This window comes from Eurosta solidaginis, chromosome 3 (assembly GCF_040869045.1).
Source record: "Eurosta solidaginis isolate ZX-2024a chromosome 3, ASM4086904v1, whole genome shotgun sequence".
Lineage (NCBI taxonomy): Eukaryota > Metazoa > Arthropoda > Insecta > Diptera > Tephritidae > Eurosta > Eurosta solidaginis.
The window spans coordinates 31,775,860-31,794,977 of NC_090321.1; the positions used below are offsets into that span (position 1 = coordinate 31,775,860).

The 19,118-nt window shown below is 37.5% G+C and overlaps 1 protein-coding gene across 1 annotated transcript; it reads right to left on the bottom strand.

The window, feature by feature from the left end:
* Positions 1-4,803: 4,803 nt before the first annotated feature.
* Positions 4,804-10,871, bottom strand: Had2 (beta Hydroxy acid dehydrogenase 2). The gene is made up of 3 exons (XM_067777424.1): positions 10,736-10,871; positions 6,950-7,331; positions 4,804-6,881 (listed from the first exon to the last, which is right to left on the bottom strand). The coding sequence occupies exons 1-3, from the start codon at positions 10,765-10,767 to the stop codon at positions 6,351-6,353; spliced, it is 945 nt and encodes a 314-aa protein (XP_067633525.1). The 5' UTR covers positions 10,768-10,871; the 3' UTR covers positions 4,804-6,350.
* Between the last annotated feature and the right edge of the window lie 8,247 nt (positions 10,872-19,118).

Consider the following 19,118-nt stretch of genomic DNA (forward strand, 5'->3'; position numbering starts at 1 on the left):
AGAGGACTTTACTTTTCAATTGCCTACCTAGTCCAAAGTACTATTTATTGACAAGATTGATTCTTCGCTGGATTTCAGTGCTGATGTTGTTGCTAGTGTTGATGCTGGTACCCAAATAAAAGAAGTCTTTTACTATTTCGAAATTATGGCTGCCAACAGTAGCGTGGTTGCTAAGGCGCGTATGCGCTGACTCTTTGCTCGACGACAGCAGGTACTTCGTTTTGTCCTCATTCACCATCAAACCCATCTTTACCGCTTCTTTTTCCAGTTTGGAGTAAGCAGAACTAACAGCGCGGGTGTTTAGGCCCACGAAATGCGGATTGGATTTGGTTTAAATATTTCTATTTAAATTTGCATTTAAAATATTTTCTAAAATGTTTATCGATGAAAAAAAAAAAAAAAAATGAATTTATAGTACCTGTGATTCAGTCTTAATAATTCAATTAGTTTTGATTTATGTTATCGGTATTGATTTATGTTATTGGTCGATTTGTCCCCTCTTTCGTAGGGAAATTTATTTTTTAAGGTTAATTAAAGTAACAATTTTTAATTTTATAAAAATGAAAGAGTCTTCAACTAGCTTTCAAACGATTTATAATAAAGAAAAATAATAAATGTAAGGTGCTATCATCTCCGAAGAGATTTAAGGCGAGCTACTCTTCTAATTGCGTCGCACTCCTTTTAGTTTTTCCTACAAACTAGCGGCACGGGACCTACATATTTTATACCGACTCAGTACGGTATCTGTAGGGCAGATGAGCTTTCACTGAGAAACTTTTCATGCCAGAAATACACTCGGAATGCTTTCCAAATCACTGCCGAGGAGCGACCTTGCTTAGAAAAACTTTCTTCTGATTAAAAAAACCTGTTTCTAAAAAATTTTGCTGATGCTTTTCCCAGAACGTGAACCCAGGACCTTTGGTGTGGAAGGCAGAGCACGTTACAATTACTATTTTTAATAACAATCCCAAATTAAATTAACAGCTGTTTGTTGCCAAACAAAACATTTAAAAAGAGCATATACAAATTTTCACCTTCTTTTGATTTTTGTGAAAGAAATACATTTTATCTAAATACATATGTATTAGAGGTACCGGCAGACTTTGTTTGGCCAATAATAGAGTTTCTTACATTTAAAAAGTGAGCCTCGCTTCTCCACTTCACCTTCTAGACCACTATTTTTTACCTCATCTTCCATTTTTCTTCTTATTCTTCTCCATCTCTTATTCGGTTTATCTCAGCTCCACTCCCAAACCCATTCCCATTTCCACGCCCAGTCAAACTCTCACTCCAACTCCGATTCCTTCTCCCACTCTTTTTCCGAATCCCACTACCACTCCAACTCTCTCTTTAACTCCCAAACGCAATCCGAGTCTCACTTCCTCTTCCACTCGCACTCCTATTCCTACTCCCATTACCATGCCTACTTCCACTGCTAGACTCACTACAGCTCCCTCCCACACTCTTAGTTCTATTACTACTCCCTTTTTCACTCCCATTCACTCTACATATCACTTCAATTTCTCTTTACTATATAAGGGTATAGAAAATAATATCTGCTTCATCAGACCGGCCAACTTCAATAACCTAATTTTTACAAACGTCTCCAAAACTATATGAAAATACCGCTAGTACAATTTTTAAATTTGAAATAATTTTTATACATATCTAATATAGCCACGTTGGCAGCTATAAATTCGAGACTGTGAAGGATTTCATTTGATTGGAAGCCAGCTTTAAAAGCAAAAACAATGTCAGGGAATAACTCTTGCCAACAAATTAGATATATAGTCTTGTCCGTGAGTATCGAAGGAGGTATAATGATGAGCTGTATGAGCTTTACGCAGATATAATGAGACTGCAGCGAATAAAAACCCAAAGGCTTCGCTGGCTAAGTAATATTATGCGAATGGACGATGACGCTACGGCCAATAAAGCATTTCAGTCGACACCGCAGTTTGGGACCACAGGAAGAGGGCACCCCACTGAGTTGGGAGGACAGATGGAGGAAGACCTCCCTTGCTGCTCCCAACTGGCGTCAGTTATTGCGAAACAAAGATAGCTGGTGTGACTTGTTACAAAACGGCCCGAAGGTTTTGGGGAGTGTTATCAATGTTGATGGTACTTTGCCGGATGGAGATTCGATACGTGCCGGTCCCGGTAACAAGCACCATTAAGGTACTAGCCCGACCATCTCAGGAACAATTTAATATGACCACATGAAACCTTATAGTGGTCGGGATTGATTTTAGATCGGTAAGAGTTGAACCTGTTATATTATCCAGACCGAAGTTGAGCTAGAGTGGCGTGCGTTTGTCTGGGGAGGTTGCTTTTCTCTACTGCGAGTTCGAGGTATTTGATCTTAAGAACGAGGTTAGGCGGGCAATTCATGGCATAGAGTTTCGACGCCTATCTATGGATATCACTGAGGACCTTTTTGTGATTTTCTTCTACATATGGCTGAGTTTTCAAGTGCCATATTTCCTCAAAATGCATGAGGAGATGACTTCTTAAGTCCATGGGAAGCGGGGGCCCTTCAATCTGATGTTTGTTTGGATGCTCAGGTTTCTGGATATTCAACATAACCTGTCTTTTAGCACTTTATTTCTCTCTCTAGTGGGGAGTAATCGCGCCTCATTATGTAGATATTTTTCTGGGAACATAGGAAGACAGCACGCAGAGCGGTATTTTGACAGGCCTTTTTTTCTTTCAGCGAGAAACCCTTAGTATTTGCGACTATATCGTGGACGCATAGCACGCAAGCGTAACATGTAAGTGGTAATCAGCGTCCCTTAATTAAAACCACAAGTGCTGCCGGCAAGAGATTTGAGAATTTTATTACGGCTGTATATTTTAGGTACAATTGCCGATGCATGCACGCCAAAATTTAGATCCTGATCGAACGTTACACCCAGCATCTTTAGATGGAAGACAGTCTGTATCATAACGCTATCGACGTGGATATTCAATATGCTCCACATTTGTTTTGTGTATGTTGTAAATAAGGTCTCTGATGATTTCCTCGGTTAGGTTAGGTTGAGGTGGCTGCCCGGGGGCACACTTAAGCCAGTGATATTAGGTCCGTTGTGATATCACGAAAATGCACTATTACCCTTCCTCTTCGAACGATTTTGAAGACGGGATAAAAGCTTCCAGGTCCTTGACGTCATGCTCCACAACCTGTCTGAGATGATCTAGAAATGGAGCACCCAGAAAGTGCTGCCGTGCCCCGCTGCGTGCCGGACAGTTGCAGATGAGGTGAGCCATCATTACCTTCTCCTCATCCTTTTTACAACACATGTAGCACCGACGATGCTCCTAACATTTGCTCGGTTACAATATTAGGTTTCGCGAAGCAAAGAAACTGAAGAGACCTACTTAACCTCATTTAATCTACTACTATCATGATCTGGGTGCTATCCATTTCCTAAAAAAGGCATTTCTCGCTGATTGCGCGAGGTTTCAAAAATCTATAATACAGTTCGATAGGTATTGAACTGAGAAATCCTGTGATACTCATAACATCGAAATTTTAGATTTTTGAGTTAGTTCAATTAAGATCTAGGGGTGAATGATCTTCCCGGCCTTGGATAGTGAAACAACATGAACTGTTCTTCAAAAGTGGAGTATATGACCAGGTCTCCAGGTCGCCTTGAATCAAACATGAATTTAAAATTATGCTACAAATTTCCTACAGGGTTACCTTAAAGCGCATCCATTTATGTATGCTTTTATTTACATAATTCTCCGATGAGCGCATATACTAAAAAGCTTCATATGTTATGTAATTCATGTGTATATAAATATGATTTTTGCGAGATATCTTTCACTGATGTTGCTGCATTTATAACGAACAAGTAAGAAAGGGTAAGTTCGTCTCTAACCGAACATTATATACTCAGCTGAGAGCTTAGCTGCGTTGGTTTTGTATAAGTGGGTTTTAATTCCATATTACATACGTTTGGGAAATATCGACGAAATTGTAGACTAAGCGTGACATTTTTTGGAACGATTTTCCTTCATCCTTTGTCAAATAAAGGAAACCCACCATGTAGGAAAATGAACCTAGGGCAACCCTGGGATGTGTTTGTATAACATGGATATCAAACTAAAGGTATCAATGAGGGTTTTAAAAGGTAGTGGCCCTTAGTTGTATATGTGAAGGCGTTTTCGAGATATCGAACAAAATGTGGACTAGGGTGACCCAGAACGTCATCTGTCGGGTACCGTTAATTTATTTATATATGTAATACCACGAACAGTATTCCTGCCAAAATTCCAAGGGCTTTTGATTTCGCCCTGCAAAAATTTTTCATTTTCTTCTACTTAATATGGTAGATCACGCCTATTTTACAAAGTTCTTTCCAAGGTTATATTTGGCGTCAAAAAAACCAATCCAATTACCATGTTTCATCCCTTTTTTCGTATTTCATATCGATGTCGAAAAAGTGGGCGTGGTCATAGTCGGAACTCGTCCATTTTTTATGCCAGTACAAAGTGAGTTCAGATAAGTACGTGAACTTAGTTTAGTAAAGATATATCGATTTTTGCGCAAGTTATCGTGTTAACGGCCGAGCGGAAGGACCGACGGTCGACTGTGTATAAAAACTGGGCGTGGCTTCAACCGATTTTGCCCATTTTTACAGAAAACAGTTACTGTTATAGAATCTATGCCCCTACCTAATTTCAGAAGGATTGGTAAATTTTTGATCGACTTATGGCATTAAAAGTATTTTAGACAAACTAAACGAAAAAGGGCGGAGCTACGCCCATTTTGAAATTTTCTTTTATTTTTGTATTTTGTTGCACCATATCATTACTGGAGTTGAATGTTGACACAATTTACTTATATACTGTAAAAATATTAAATTTTTTGTTGGAATTCGACTTAAACAATTTTTTTTTTAAAGTGGGCGTAGTCATTCTCCGATTTTGCAAATTTTTTTTAAGCATACATATAGTAATAAGAGTAATGTTCCTGGCAAATTTCATCATGATATCTTCAACGACTGCCAAATGACAGCTTGCAAAACTTTTAAATTATAAAAAAAATAAAAAAATAAATGTAAGGCGCGATAACCTCCGAAGAGATCTAAGGCCGAGCTTCTCTTCCAATTTGCGTCGTGCTCCTCTTGATTTTCTCTACAAATTGGCCGGACGGGACCTACATGTTTTATGCCGACTCCGGACGGAATCTGCAAGGCAGATGAGTTTTCACTGAGAGCTTTTCATGGCAGAAATACACCCGGAGCGCTTGCCAAACACTGCCGAGGGCGACCCCGCTTAGAAAAATTTTCTTCTAATTAAAAAACCTTATTTCTAAAATTTTTGATGTTGCTTTGTCAGGGGTGCGAACCCAGGGCATACGGTGTGGTAGGCGGAGCACGCTACCATCACACCACCGTGGCCGCCTTTTTAAATTACCTTCTTCTAAAAATGGGCGGTGACACGCACAATTTTACTAATTTTCTATTCTGCGTCATAGGTTCAAATCATCTACCAAGTTATCGCTTTATCCGTCTTTGGTTATGAGTTATCGCACTTTTTCGGTTTTTCGACGTTTTCGATATCGAAAAAGTGGGCGTGGTTATAGTGCGATATCGTTCATTTTGAATACCGATCTGAGATGAGTGCCCAGGAACCTACATACCAAATTTCATAGAGATACCTCAAAATGTACTCAAGTTATCGTGTTAACGGGCGGACGGACATGGCGCAATCAAATTTTTTTTCGATACTGATGCTTGTGTTGTTTTTTTTAAGCCACCACAAGACACAGCAGGTAGAATTGAATTGCCCTTACCCAAAAGTTCGACCCAAAGGGGGGACTTCAGAGTTCGTTTTAGAGGTATGGTTCCTTCGGCAAAGTGTCTTATTTTGATCCCTAGAATACGATTTTTACAGAGCAATGAACGATTTTTAAATCGACCCGCCCTACTGTAGAACAAACCGTTATCCAATCAAAGTTAATATACTCTGTGAGCTCTGCTCAACTGAGTATAAAAAGCTTCATATGTTATCTAATTCATGTGCATATAAATATGATTTTTGCGAGATATCTTTCAATGATGTTGCTGCATTTATAATGAAAAATATTGAATATGCGCTGTAAGCATATTGAAGCAGATTAATATTTGTATGAATGATGCAAAGTTTTAATGTGCATAAGTATGATATTCTGATTACTTTTTTCTTAGAATATTCTAATAATCTTCTATACTTTTAATAACGGCATGCAAAGTTAATATAAGAATTTAATGATACTGATAATTTTGCATTTTTGTTTTCATTTTTTGTCATCACAGTCATCTGTGAGCTCTCGAACACCAACTGTTACTGCACAAGACGACTCACTTTAAATTCTTTTTGAGCTCAACCAATTCATGCAAAAATCGATCACGCTGCTCACGGCGCGCCTTCATCTGTGTCTTTGGCACCATTGCCTCACACTCTGCAGCAATCTTTGACAAAACTGCACCTGGCTCCATTTTCGGTGTTGGTCCATATGTTTGACTTACGGCGTAGATTTCACCACCAAAACGTTGAACGTAGTCCGACACATCATTGGCATTCAAATGACCAGTCTCAAGTGGTCCGAGTAAAGCATAGCGTAAGCCCAAACCTTCTGTCATTACACGATCAACATCAGCCACACTAACAATACCATCACCAACCAAACGCCAAACTTCATTGAGTATCGCATATTGGATGCGATTTGTCACAAAACCTTCGATTTCACGTGAAAGCGTAACAGGTTTTTGACCAATCTCAATCATGAGCTCACGTGTGCGTGTCACGTAGTGTGGCTTAGTCCATGGTGCGGGTACAATTTCAACAAGTGGTATGTAGTAGGGTGGATTGAGTGGATGCGCCACAACAACCTAGATATTTAAAAACAAAAGAAGCTTAAGAGAGAACAAGAAATCTTTATTTTAAAGTTCCAACTTACATTCTCACGCCGCTTTGGCATTTGCTCACTAAACAACGATGGCATATAGGTGCTCGTCGAACTGCCCATAATTGTTTCGGGTTCAACAATTTCAGCTAATTGCATATAGAGTGCGCGTTTCATATCGATGCGTTCTGGTATACATTCCTGCAGATAGATGGCGCCGCGCACTAGTTCGCTTATATCAGTGGTCACGCTTATGCACTTAAACTGTTCGGCTGGACTGAGTTTTCCACGCAACGCCTTCTTTGCTTTTAGCACATACAATTCCTTTTGTATTTCTTCTAATGCTGAGCGTGTTTGTTCGGGTAGTATATCGTAGAGCATTACCTGATAGCCAACAGAGGCAAAAAGCATAGACCAAGCACGACCAATGAGGCCACTGTAAGTAGAAAATTATGGCAAAATAAAAAATAGTACACAAACATTTTTGAGGAACTAGAGAATGTGGATCTGGCCAAAAGAGCTTAGCTGAACTCCGTCTAGGCACTTCGCTTGTGGTTCATTTACATCCAGGAAGTATATGAGGCTATATTTGAATGTAGTCGTCATAATAATGGGTTCCCTCGCGAAGTGGCGATACCTTAATACAGAGATGGGTGATAATGGTGCTGACGGTTTTTCTTCCCTATAACTATTAAATACTAAACCACTAAGCTCCGTCAGGGGATCGAATGACCAGGATGAAACAAACAGAAGCTCATAGCCAAAATAAGGAGGAGGGGGGGGGGGGATAGATTAATGTATTCAGAGAAGGATGATGAAGGCGTCACAAGCGATTAGACGAACTTGAAGAGGAAGGGTAGCAAAAAGGTACTTAACCCGGTGAGGGGCGGCAGTTGCGATAATGATGAAAATAATAGGGGAAGGGTGCGAAGCATAAAAATAGAACCACAGTCAAGCAGCGGCAAGGTTGAACATTTTGTCAATGGCTCACGAAATTAATGAAAGCAGGTAATATGCAATTTGATGATAAGAACTGTGTCTTAAGATACCCCTGCCACTGCAACGAAAATGAGGAAGATGTTGCTTTGAGCGGACTGAAGAGACAATTGGTGAATGTTCTTTACAGGTATGGAAGAACTATTTCAACGACCATAAGAGAGGCAGAAAATGGGACTAGTGGTAATATGTCTATAGAAAGTAGGAGGACGGATAAAATGATTGATAAGTCCAAAAGAGATAGAGAAGAAGGTCCTGGTGCAATATCCAGGCAAAGCCACATCAAAATTTTGAAAAATTAGAAACCAATTTTTCAAAGCAGCATCGCACTCGTATATTCCTACCATGAAAAGCTTATAAGTGAAATTTCATCTAATGGTGGCGACAAAAGCGCACTTCAACAGTTCAGTTCGATGAAAAAATAGAGGGCGAAACATATAAAAATCTACGTGAATTTAAAGTGACTGGAAGATGAATGGCGAAGAATGCCTGATGCTTGTGTACGAAAACCATTTTCCTCATGTGCACAGAAACCTTTGCATATATCGCTAGCGATGGTTGGAGCTGTGAGCAGGCAAAGCCCGCCAACTTTCTTAGGGACAGACTAATTGTATGCTTTATTAGTTCTTTCAAGCCAAAAGAGTCTCAGAGGCCGGATGACATAATTGACTCTTTATTTACTCTTATTTCCTGGACTACAAACTGGAACTTTGGAACAAAGTCAAAGATACATTCATTCCAAAGGGCGATATCGGCTCTCGTATATATCTTAAGGCCACCGTGGTGTGATGGTAGCGTGCTCCGCCTATCATACCGTATGCCCTGGGTTCAACTCCCGGGCAAAGCAACATCAAAATTTTAGAAATAAGATTTTTCAATTAGAAGAAAATTTTTCTAAGCGGGGTCGCCCCTCGGCAGTGTCTGGCAAGCGCTCCGATTGTACTTCTGCCATGAAAAGCTCTCAGTGAAAACTCATCTGCCATCTGCAAGGAGTTCGGAGTCGGCATAAAACATGTAGGTCCCGTCCGGCCAATTTGTAGGGAAAAATCAAGAGGAGCACGACGCAAATTGGAAGAGAAGCTCGGCCTTAGATCTCTTCGGAGGTTATCGCGCCTTACATTTATTTTTTTTTTTACTTTACACCAATCAGACACTCAATATGAGCACTTAAAGATTTGAAGCGTCTGGTTGATTGGCATACACGAGACAGAGCTCTCGGAATTTGCTGTCGGCAGCACACATGTTTTTGCAGATAACTGAATCAACTCTTCATTCCAATGCAAAACAAATAGAAGTTTCTCTGGAGCATAAAAGTGCCATTCCAAAGTGCCAGCTTTGAGTGCCATTCTATATATCAAAGTGACATTTAAGAATGTCATGCTCAAGATCTGGTGGGCTTCGGTGTCTGGTTGAATTCACTATGAAGCAAAAAGCTGTGCAAAAACTGTCGCAAACAACTTTGTGGACCCACGGTCGATAGAAGAGTGTGCATAGCGACGCCACAGCGGGTTTAGGGGAGTTTTGTCTAGTTTGTTCTGCATTGTGGTTGGGAACGAGGTCCTGGTAAAGCTATAAACCAGTGGCTACCAACTGGTTGTCTACGAATATGAGCTGAAATTCTTCGTAGAAGTAAATTTCTGGATATATTCAGCGATATTTTTTGGAAACTATAGTTGAATGGACTGAGCTATGTGAACCGAATATAAGTCCAGATGAAAAGAAATTGTTATTTACCGGCCTCAAGACTCTGCCGATAAGGGAAATACCGCAAGAATATCCTTTTTATTATAGAGGACAGAAAACTATCCTGGAGGCCTTATTGGATGATAGAGCTGGGAAGACAACGATTACCATGCAGTACTGCAGGGACCCAAGCTGGGCAGGAGCTAAGGACTAGCTCCAAGCATTGCTGGTCTGGCGGAGTCCGCTAGAAAAGATGGGTATTATCAAAATGTATAGCGGGAAGCGATGATTGGTATCAGCAGCGATCATGAGGAACATACTTTCGCTGGAATATTTGCTCTTCAGCCTTCGTATTGAGGGCTTGTTGACCTTAGGCACTCTATCGTTCTTACTAGTTACGACTTTATCTCAAAGTGGACAGTCCACTGGGCGCCAACAACTGCCACCCTTACAAGCGTCATCTTCGTCATTCCCTCGAGAGAACTTCGAAAAGGAACTGTTTGGATTAGTGGACATATAAATGGGTTCACGGATGAATCAATAAAGTGAGGTAGTGCTTGGAAGAGGTGGTTCTGTCAGTAGCTCAATGTAAGTCCAAGGTCAAGCTTATCAAACGGAAGTTGGAACATTTAAAAAAGTGGTGGATGGGATTCTGGCCAAACGCTACCATAACTAAAGAGTTTTACCTATAATAGAAGAGATGGGTAGATTTAAGAGCGCAGAGTTCAACTCTGGTACCGGCGGTTACAGATTTGCAGATCTTGACATCTCTCAAGATCGCACAAAACTTTTTTTAGATAAGGATCATCTGAATCGCGGGAAATAACGAATACTGAGATTCTTTTGGCGGCCTATTGAGATAATAAGATATACCAAGACTAAGCTATCAATATTAATTACGATTCTGATGCTCCACGGTTCAGAATGCTGGAGGATGATTTCGTAAATCATCGAACGATTTAATGCTTGAATGTGCAACTTTTCGGCCGGAACAAGCAAAAGTGTTTTCGTCACGGTTTAGTTTTGGTTTTTGCCAACATCGCAATCGATTTAATTTGAAACAATATGACTACTACGCAACCCCGTCACCACTATTTTATGGAGTAACACAAGGCACTTTCACTTTTTCCGCTTTCACTGATTTTCATTATCCTCACTCACCTGCCTATGATTCCAATTTTTTCACTCTTCATTTGTCACGCACTTTATACAAAATTTTTAAGAATACTCAAGTAGAAAATATTAAAAGAGTTTGTTTCGAAATTCTAAGCCGTATCTTAAGCTGCTACTACGAGGAATATCACCACGACACTGAGATTGAACCATGAAATTTTTAATAATTTTATATTTTCATTTACATAAAAACTTATGTATATGGGGTATTCCATCCCATTTCGACCAATTTTGAACCCGACCCCTTTAGAATTGGCTGAAAGTTTTTCTTCTTTTTCTAGCTTACGAAAGATGTTTTTCAAAATTTTTTCAAATTTTTTCATCCAACTCAAAAAAAGTTATGAATTTTAAAAAAAACCCCGTTTTTGTTTTCAAAATGCTATAACTTTTTCAAAAATTGACCGTTTGGGATCTTTTTTTTTAAGAAATTTGTTTTTAAATGTACTTTTCGGAAAAAACACAAAAAAATTTTTAAACTAAAAAACTTCAATCAGTTCTGCAATCATCCCCACTAATCCCGGAGGGCCGATTATTTTTCTTTTATTTAATTGAAAAAAAAAAAAAAATTAAAAATTTTTTTTTGTATTTTTTCCGAAAAGTACATTTAAAAATAAATTGAAAAAAAAGGATCCCAAACGGTCAATTTTTGAAAAAGTTATAGCATTTTGAAAACAAAAACGGTGTTTTTTTTTTTAATTCATAACTTTTTTGAGTTGGATGAAAAAATTCTGAAAAACGTCTTTCGTAAGCTAGAAAAAGAAGAAAAACTTTCAGCCAATTCTAAAGGGGTCGGGTTCAAAATTGGTTGAAATGGGATGGAATACCCCATATATACAAACATGTTTGTATGTATTCTAAATTTTGCATTTAAATGAGTTAAATTTAACACATTAATTAAATCATTGTTTTGTAATTTTTCAATTATAAGGCATAACACTACCACAGCTGCTTGTTTTTGATAAAGAAATTCATTCAAATCACTTTTTTTCTACTTTGTTATCAGTTTGAAAATTGTATAGCTTCCCTCTTGCTCTTTCACTTTTTATCCACGCTTAACCGCTAATCACTCACTTAAGCGGCAATTACCCACCGACGTGTGCCGTACGTACGAACGTTTGTCGTACGAAACACGTTTGACCGAACCCTCAAGCCCGTAGGAATCAATGTGTGCGTCTGTGTACATGCACATAACATATTTGTGTGTGTATTGTTTACAGATAAGCACTGTTGCCATTGACCATTTTGCATGCATGCTTATGGAAGCATCAATTTTTTCCAATTTAATTTTTGATGTTGTAAAAGGCTGGAATTAATATTAAATAAATATAAATAGATTACATATTTATAATCTGCACTTTTACATAATTATTTCGAATTATTTTCACAATTTTTCAAACTTTAATTAGGTGTTTTTACATAAAACTGCAAACGGTCAAAAATTAGCGCACAAAAGTTTACTAGGCAACTCTGTCTAGTGAGAGAGCGATCAGCTGACACGTTCTTATGGAATAAAATCAAAATTATTTTGATTTCTACGTTCCGGGCTACGTATGTACGGGCGTTGCACGTCGGTAGTTTTCGTTTATATTGCATACTCATAAGATAGGTCGTGTCAGCTGACACGTTTTTGGTACGTAACTGCCGCATTATATGGTCTGCGTTAATAAATTATTAATAGCTGTTTTTGTAAAAATGTGAGTATGCGTGTTCATACCCTGTAGGAAATTATTACACCGATGCCTATCCTGCAGATGAAATGCATGCTGGTATCTGATAGATTTACTAAAAAAATAGTCATTGTTTTTCGTGACATGCACATGCCTTGAACGAAACGAAAGATATTGCATATATGCAACATAAGGAAGTGGTGATGTCACATCAAATCATCAGTAATATGTTACGCCAAGCTTACAGGCTCTGGAGATAACTTGAATTTGGAAATGTCATCGATATGAACGCATACACCAAGCATACTGTCAGCTGTCATTTTCCTAAAGGGTTTTTTTAATGTATGTTCACACATATGAATGTGTGTATGTATGAAATTATCCACAACCCTGCAAAAATGCGATTAGTCTAGGATTAATCCGGGTTGATTCGCAAAGGAGTATGCGACCAATACCAGTTTTGATCGCTTTATATGATGTCACGATGTTTAAATTTTTCCCAAATTATTAAATCACTTATAAAAGTTAAAAATTGCTTCAATAAGGGAACCCCTGCTTAATTCATACAAATATACAACACTGGTTAATTCTTTGTAGTTCTATAAATAGAACAAAAGCAAAAATACCAGTTTTTTGAAACCGCCGCAACAACAAGCATATTGCGGCAGTTACTCACGAACGTACGTACCAAAAACGTGTCACGACCTATCTTATGAGTATGTAATGTAAACGAAAACTCACCGACGTGCAACGCCCGTACGTACGTAGCCCGGAACGTAGAAATAAAAAAAATTTTGATTTTATCCGTAAGAACGTGTCAGCTGATCGCTCTCTCACTAGACAGAGTTGCCTAGTAAACTTTTGTGCGCTAATTGTGCTAAAAGTGACCGTTTGCAGTTTTATGCAGAAACACCTAATTAAAGTTTGAAAAATTGTGAAAATAATTCGAAATAATTTTGTAAAAGTACAGATTATAAATATGTAATCTATTTATATTTATTTAATATTAATTCCAGCCTTTTACAACATCAAAAATTAAATTGGAAAAAGTTGATGTTTCCATAAGCATGCATGCAAAATGTTCAATGGCAACAGTGCTTATCTGTAAACAATACACACACAAATATGTTATGTACATGTACACAGACGCACACATTGATTCCTACGGGCTTGAGGGTTCGGTCAAACGTGTTTTGTACGACAAACGTCCATACGTACGGCACACGTCGGTGGGTAATTGCCGCTTATCTTTAACACATGATTACATGCAAAGTATGTACAGTACAAAAGAATAAAGCAGGCATGCTTAACCAACGAACCGATATCATTTCGTTACGATAATTAACGTTAATAAATGAAACAAAGTAATTTCGTTTCGTTTATTAACGTTAAGAACGTCAAATTAACGAAATGATTTTGTTTCGTTTTCTGCCATATCAAAACGAAATCAAAACGTTTATGCTGATTATTAATTTTAAAACTATGCTGGCAAAGCTGATTGATGGCGGAATCATTAAAGGTGAAAGCATTAGCCAAGCTGATTGCAACTTTTCTCATAAATTTTGACAGTACGAACATTTCTCAGAGTATTTTTGGCATTACCCCCAACGAATTACACAAACAAATTACATGGAGTTTGTATGTATGTCCGCTCGCTGTTACCACCTTACGGCTTCACCATGGCTATAGCATTGCCAGCACAATTCAAACATAAAGCATCACGTTTTTGTTAACGTTTTTAACGTTGACGAAAGCTTTTCGTTTCGGTTAAAAACGAAATACAATTTACCTTGATAATTTCTTTATCGATAATATTTCGAAGTGTTTCAACGGAAACGGTGGACATTTTTTGATAAACGATTAGCTTAACGTTAAGGTGCATCCCTGGTATAAAATATGCAAAGAAGGCAATTGAGATAAAGATTACAACAACTAAGGCATGAAGTGGTTGAATGCGTTTGTAACACTTCAACCATCGTAGGAGTACAGGTTCAAATCCCACTCCCGGGAGAAAACGCTTTGTAGAGGTTTAAAAGGTATGATCGAAACAGCTATCGCCTTGTCCGCCCTGATGTCACGTTGTTTAAATTTTTCCCAAATTATTAAATAATAATTAAAATTGTTTTTGTTTCATTTCCGGCTTATATTGAAAAAGCACTCGTTAAGTTCTAGTAATTTAGGTTTAATACAGGGCTCCGTATTTTTCTTAAGTAATTCGATTCAATTACATGTAATATTTTTTATTTTACTCATATCGTTGCCGTTTTTTTTTCATTTTTTAAAATGGGCTACATAGATTTCAAACTGACTTATCCCAACTCTACCCAAAAGAGACTAAAGGGGATCAATTATGCCCAAAGGTAGACAAAAGAGATCAATTGGAGATCAAACCCTTTAGAGATTAATCGCACGATTTTTTGCAGGGAAGTTACATAATAGCCGTTTAAGCATACCTTAATGAAATTTCTGCAAATTTTAATAACTCTTTTGTTGGGTTTTGTGTGTATAATTATCAACTGTTTTTCGAAAATTTTTTTGTAATTTTTTTGTTTGTAATTTTTTGTGTGTTCTACTTTTTATATGCAAGTCACGATCTTTCATTACGGTTTGTTGAGGCCAATTTCGTTTGTCGTTTTGTAATTCTTAGGTAAGGTAACGTTATACGGTGTAGAAATCGAAGCAGACGCAATGAAATACCGGAAGCACCAAACCGCCCTTACCACGGCTCAATCTAGAGAGACGCTGCGAATAGCTTCGGTTTATCGCACGGGCCTGGCAGAAGCTGTCTCTGTCGTTGCGGGAACCATACCGATATCAACTTAAATTAAATATATATCCTCTGGTTGAGAAAAGCAATATACGACAGTAGATCGGGGGACTCAAGCGGTTGATAAGCGCAGTTCAGTGCTCTGGCAACATCACAGTAAAATGAACTAGGGAATTACTTCCTGAACCAAGCCCAGGGTTAAAGCGACCACATCGAAAGCCAGACATTTACCTGATCCAATGCCGAATTGAACATGGTTACTTCTGCAAATGACACCACAGAACACTTCGTCCAACAGCGAACAGGGTTAGAATATATACTTGGCGACCTATCCTTGGGAAGTGTCATCAATAATATGATCTGCCGGAGCGACAGATGGGATACGGCCAGCCGGTATTTGAGGCATATTTTAAGCACCAAATGACAAGATAGCTGCCTATTCCATCAGCGTCTGAGTAGCCAATGAACGTAGTTCGCGTGCGTATGTCAAGTAATATCAAATGCGGTACAAGGCACGGGTAATTTCGCAGGCCGCTGAAGGTGCGGTTTTATTGGTTATCCCTTAAAAAGAGAGAGGTAGTTCCAAACTCGGAGAGTTTCGCAGTTAGGTTTAAAACATCGCGGTCACTGCATAGAGCATTTTCTCCTCCCACGGTAAAAAATGTAATGGTATGTTATGTTATCTAATGTTAAGTTATAATGTATTATACTAGGGGGACTCATGTAACCGTATAAATGCCTTATAAAGTGTGTAAACGTATAAATTTATCTAGTTTACGCACGAGCTGTCAAATTTTGTATGAAAAATCATTTACACAATTTGTATAAATTTACGCGCACATTTCATTGTGTAAACGCGGTAAACTCAAAGGAATGCAACCTTGCAGACATTACAGACGGCATTTTCATCAGAAATCTCCAACATCAGCAAGTAAAGGCGTTTTAGTTTTGATTTTTCACTTAATCTTGGTATTTTTAAATTTGTATAACAATCAAAAAAATTTGTTTGGCAATAATACAGCTGAAAAACAATCAAGTTTATCAAGAGTATTACTAGGTGCGTTCATATAACCGCGTGTGTAAATGGATATAATTTTACACCTTATAAGTTTATATGCTATCATGAGTCCCCCTATTATGTTATGTTGGGTTATATTATGTTAGGTTACGTTATGGTATGTTACATAATGTATTGATATGTTATGTTGTGTTCTGTAATATGAAGTTATTTTGTATTATGTTATGTTATGTTATGTTATGATATGTTAAGTTATGTTATGTTATATTATGAGAATAAAGAATTTATATCGCTATGCCACATCTTTTCCAAAGTCACCACCTCTCACTACTTCCAATCCGCAAGCCTTATTTGTCAACTTGTAAAAACACAAATCCTTTCATTACTTCTTTATAACCTCATAAATAATGCAGATCTGTTCGTTGTAGTCTGTGCCTGATGGAAAATCCGCCAGCTGACGAGTCACATTAATGAAATTAATTTTGCTTATTGTTGCACATTTCACATTTTTGCCGCACCCCAACCGCTTGGCTATCACATTTCAAGCAACTTCATTTGTTGTTCTTGCTGTTGTTGTTGTTGTCATGTTGGCAATTCATTTATTCACCAACTCATTCATTTAAACATTTCGTTACTTTTTTTTCTTTTTCAATTTCTTTTTTTGTTGTTCATTAGTCGTAGCCGTAACCGGAAATGGTCAACTGAAGTACGCAGTGTCGCATTTCCTCTCTACGCCAGTGTTGCCTTTATTGTGTGTGATATTTTTTTTTTGTTTTGTTTTGTTTGATGACTTTACTTAATTTTTTGTTTTGATTCATTTCAGTTGTGTATGCTCTCCAGTTACTGCTGCATTTGACAAATGAATTCAAAAGCAGTTGCTCTGTGCTCTCTTACCACTTCCTGCCATCAAAAGGTTTTTTTTTTAGTGCAGCTCATATTCTTTGTGCTGTGCGTCGGTTGACTCTTAGCAATGAAACATGAAACTTTTCATTACGACAAAAAATGCGAGTAGCTTATTTCGTGAAAAAGGAGTTTTCTTAACGGACGACATGTCTGCAAGCCTGCTTAGCTGCTTAGGCTTGTTCATACTTCATTGCTCTGATGGCTTCCTGTTTTTATGTTCGTGTGTTGTCATTTCCGCAAAGGCGTCTTCTATATTTTGTAGTTTTTCTTTTTATTATAGTATTTTTCATTATATTTCCTTTTATTTGCTTTCTTAAAACCCATTTTGACATGTTATGGCAGGGCGCCACTTCAAAGCTAAAGTAAATTCACTAATGAATTAGTTATTCTTGATGGCAGCGAATGATAAGAAAAAGTGACGGAAAATGGAATGGTCCCTTTTGACTTCCGATGAAAGAGGTTTGAGTGAGGAGATAATTTTAAGCGGAGACATAAGAAAGAAATGGATATTGCGGTTTCATTTACAGACACCTCTTAATTAATTTTAATTCAGTTAATTGCACACAGAATGGAGGCGTTGGAAGAGAAAGCGGAGACTTAAGCAGTGCAAATTTAAAACTGGAAACTTTTTTTTTGGGTTTTGGAATTTATGGCAGTGGTCTATGACCATATTGCCAGGTAGAAAATGAAAATGGTCTTTGTAAATTCTCGTTTCATTTCACATATTCCTCCGTTATTCCGTTATTCAATTATATTTAAATTCCGTTATTTCTCGTAACAATGTTAATTTTTGGTTTTGTTTTTAAATAGCACCACGCCAGGCACAAAATCAGTAATAATTTGGGTTTCTAATGGCATCACGCCAGGCACAAAATCAGTAATAAGTATTTCAAAACTGTTTGTCACTTTATGTTGGGAGGACAAAAGCTATCCTTAAGACAGGCCCAATGATGCTCTGCCCTTCCCAACTTCAAAAGTTCATAAACAGGGGAGCGTCAAGCCATTCATCCAGCCGGTTTTTTGTTTCCATCTCAACCAAACCAAGCCTAGAAATATTTTTAGCTGAGCTGTGGATAGCTTACGCTTTCCAGATGAACCCCAAATTCGTACTAAAACTGGAAACTTGACAACACTGATTTTGAAAGGTATTCAATTTACAAATAATTGCTGTCATTGGGCAAAAAATCAACAACGTCACTGTTGGCAGCCATAATTTCGAAATAGTTAGAAAAGGTGTACCCCTCCCTACTGCGATAGTTTTGCACTAGTTTGGAACTAGTGCAATTCATTGCAGGGTTCATAAAACTAAGGAAACTTTAACATTTTTATATTGAAGTACAAATCACAATACATATACAAAATTATATATACACTGAAACTTTTTTAAATTTCAAAAAAAAAAAAAAAAAATATTTCAAATGTTTAAAGAATTTTTATGCTCCCCTTAATTAGTAGATTTTTAAGTAGAATTTTTGCGCAGTGCTAGTATTTTTGAAAAAAACGTTTGTTGTCGATAGGTTCGTGCATATTGGAATATCATACCGAAGTGCCTTGGCTTCATATGGAAACAGTTAGAAAGGGTGTAGTGCCCCTTCCTAATGCGATAGTTTTGTGCTAGTATGGAGCTAATGCAATTCGTTGCAAGGCTCTTAAAACTACGGAAACCTTAACACAGTGCCGTTCAAAAGCTTTATATTGAAGTGCAAATCACAATACATTTACAAAATTATATATACACTAAAACTTTTTTAAATTGAAAAAAAAAAAAAAAAAAAATTAAATTATAAAAAAAAATTATAAATAAAATTTTTATTTATGTTTAAAGAATTTTGATGCATACATTTTTAATTAAAATTTTTCGCAGTGCTACAATATTTTTGAAACATTTTTTGTTTGTCAATATATGAATGTAAATTTGAATAACATACCGAACTGCTTTGGCTTCACATGGAAGTGCTTTTACTTTGCACTTTTATTTGGAATTCAGGCACTTTTATATGGATCGAGTTTATATGT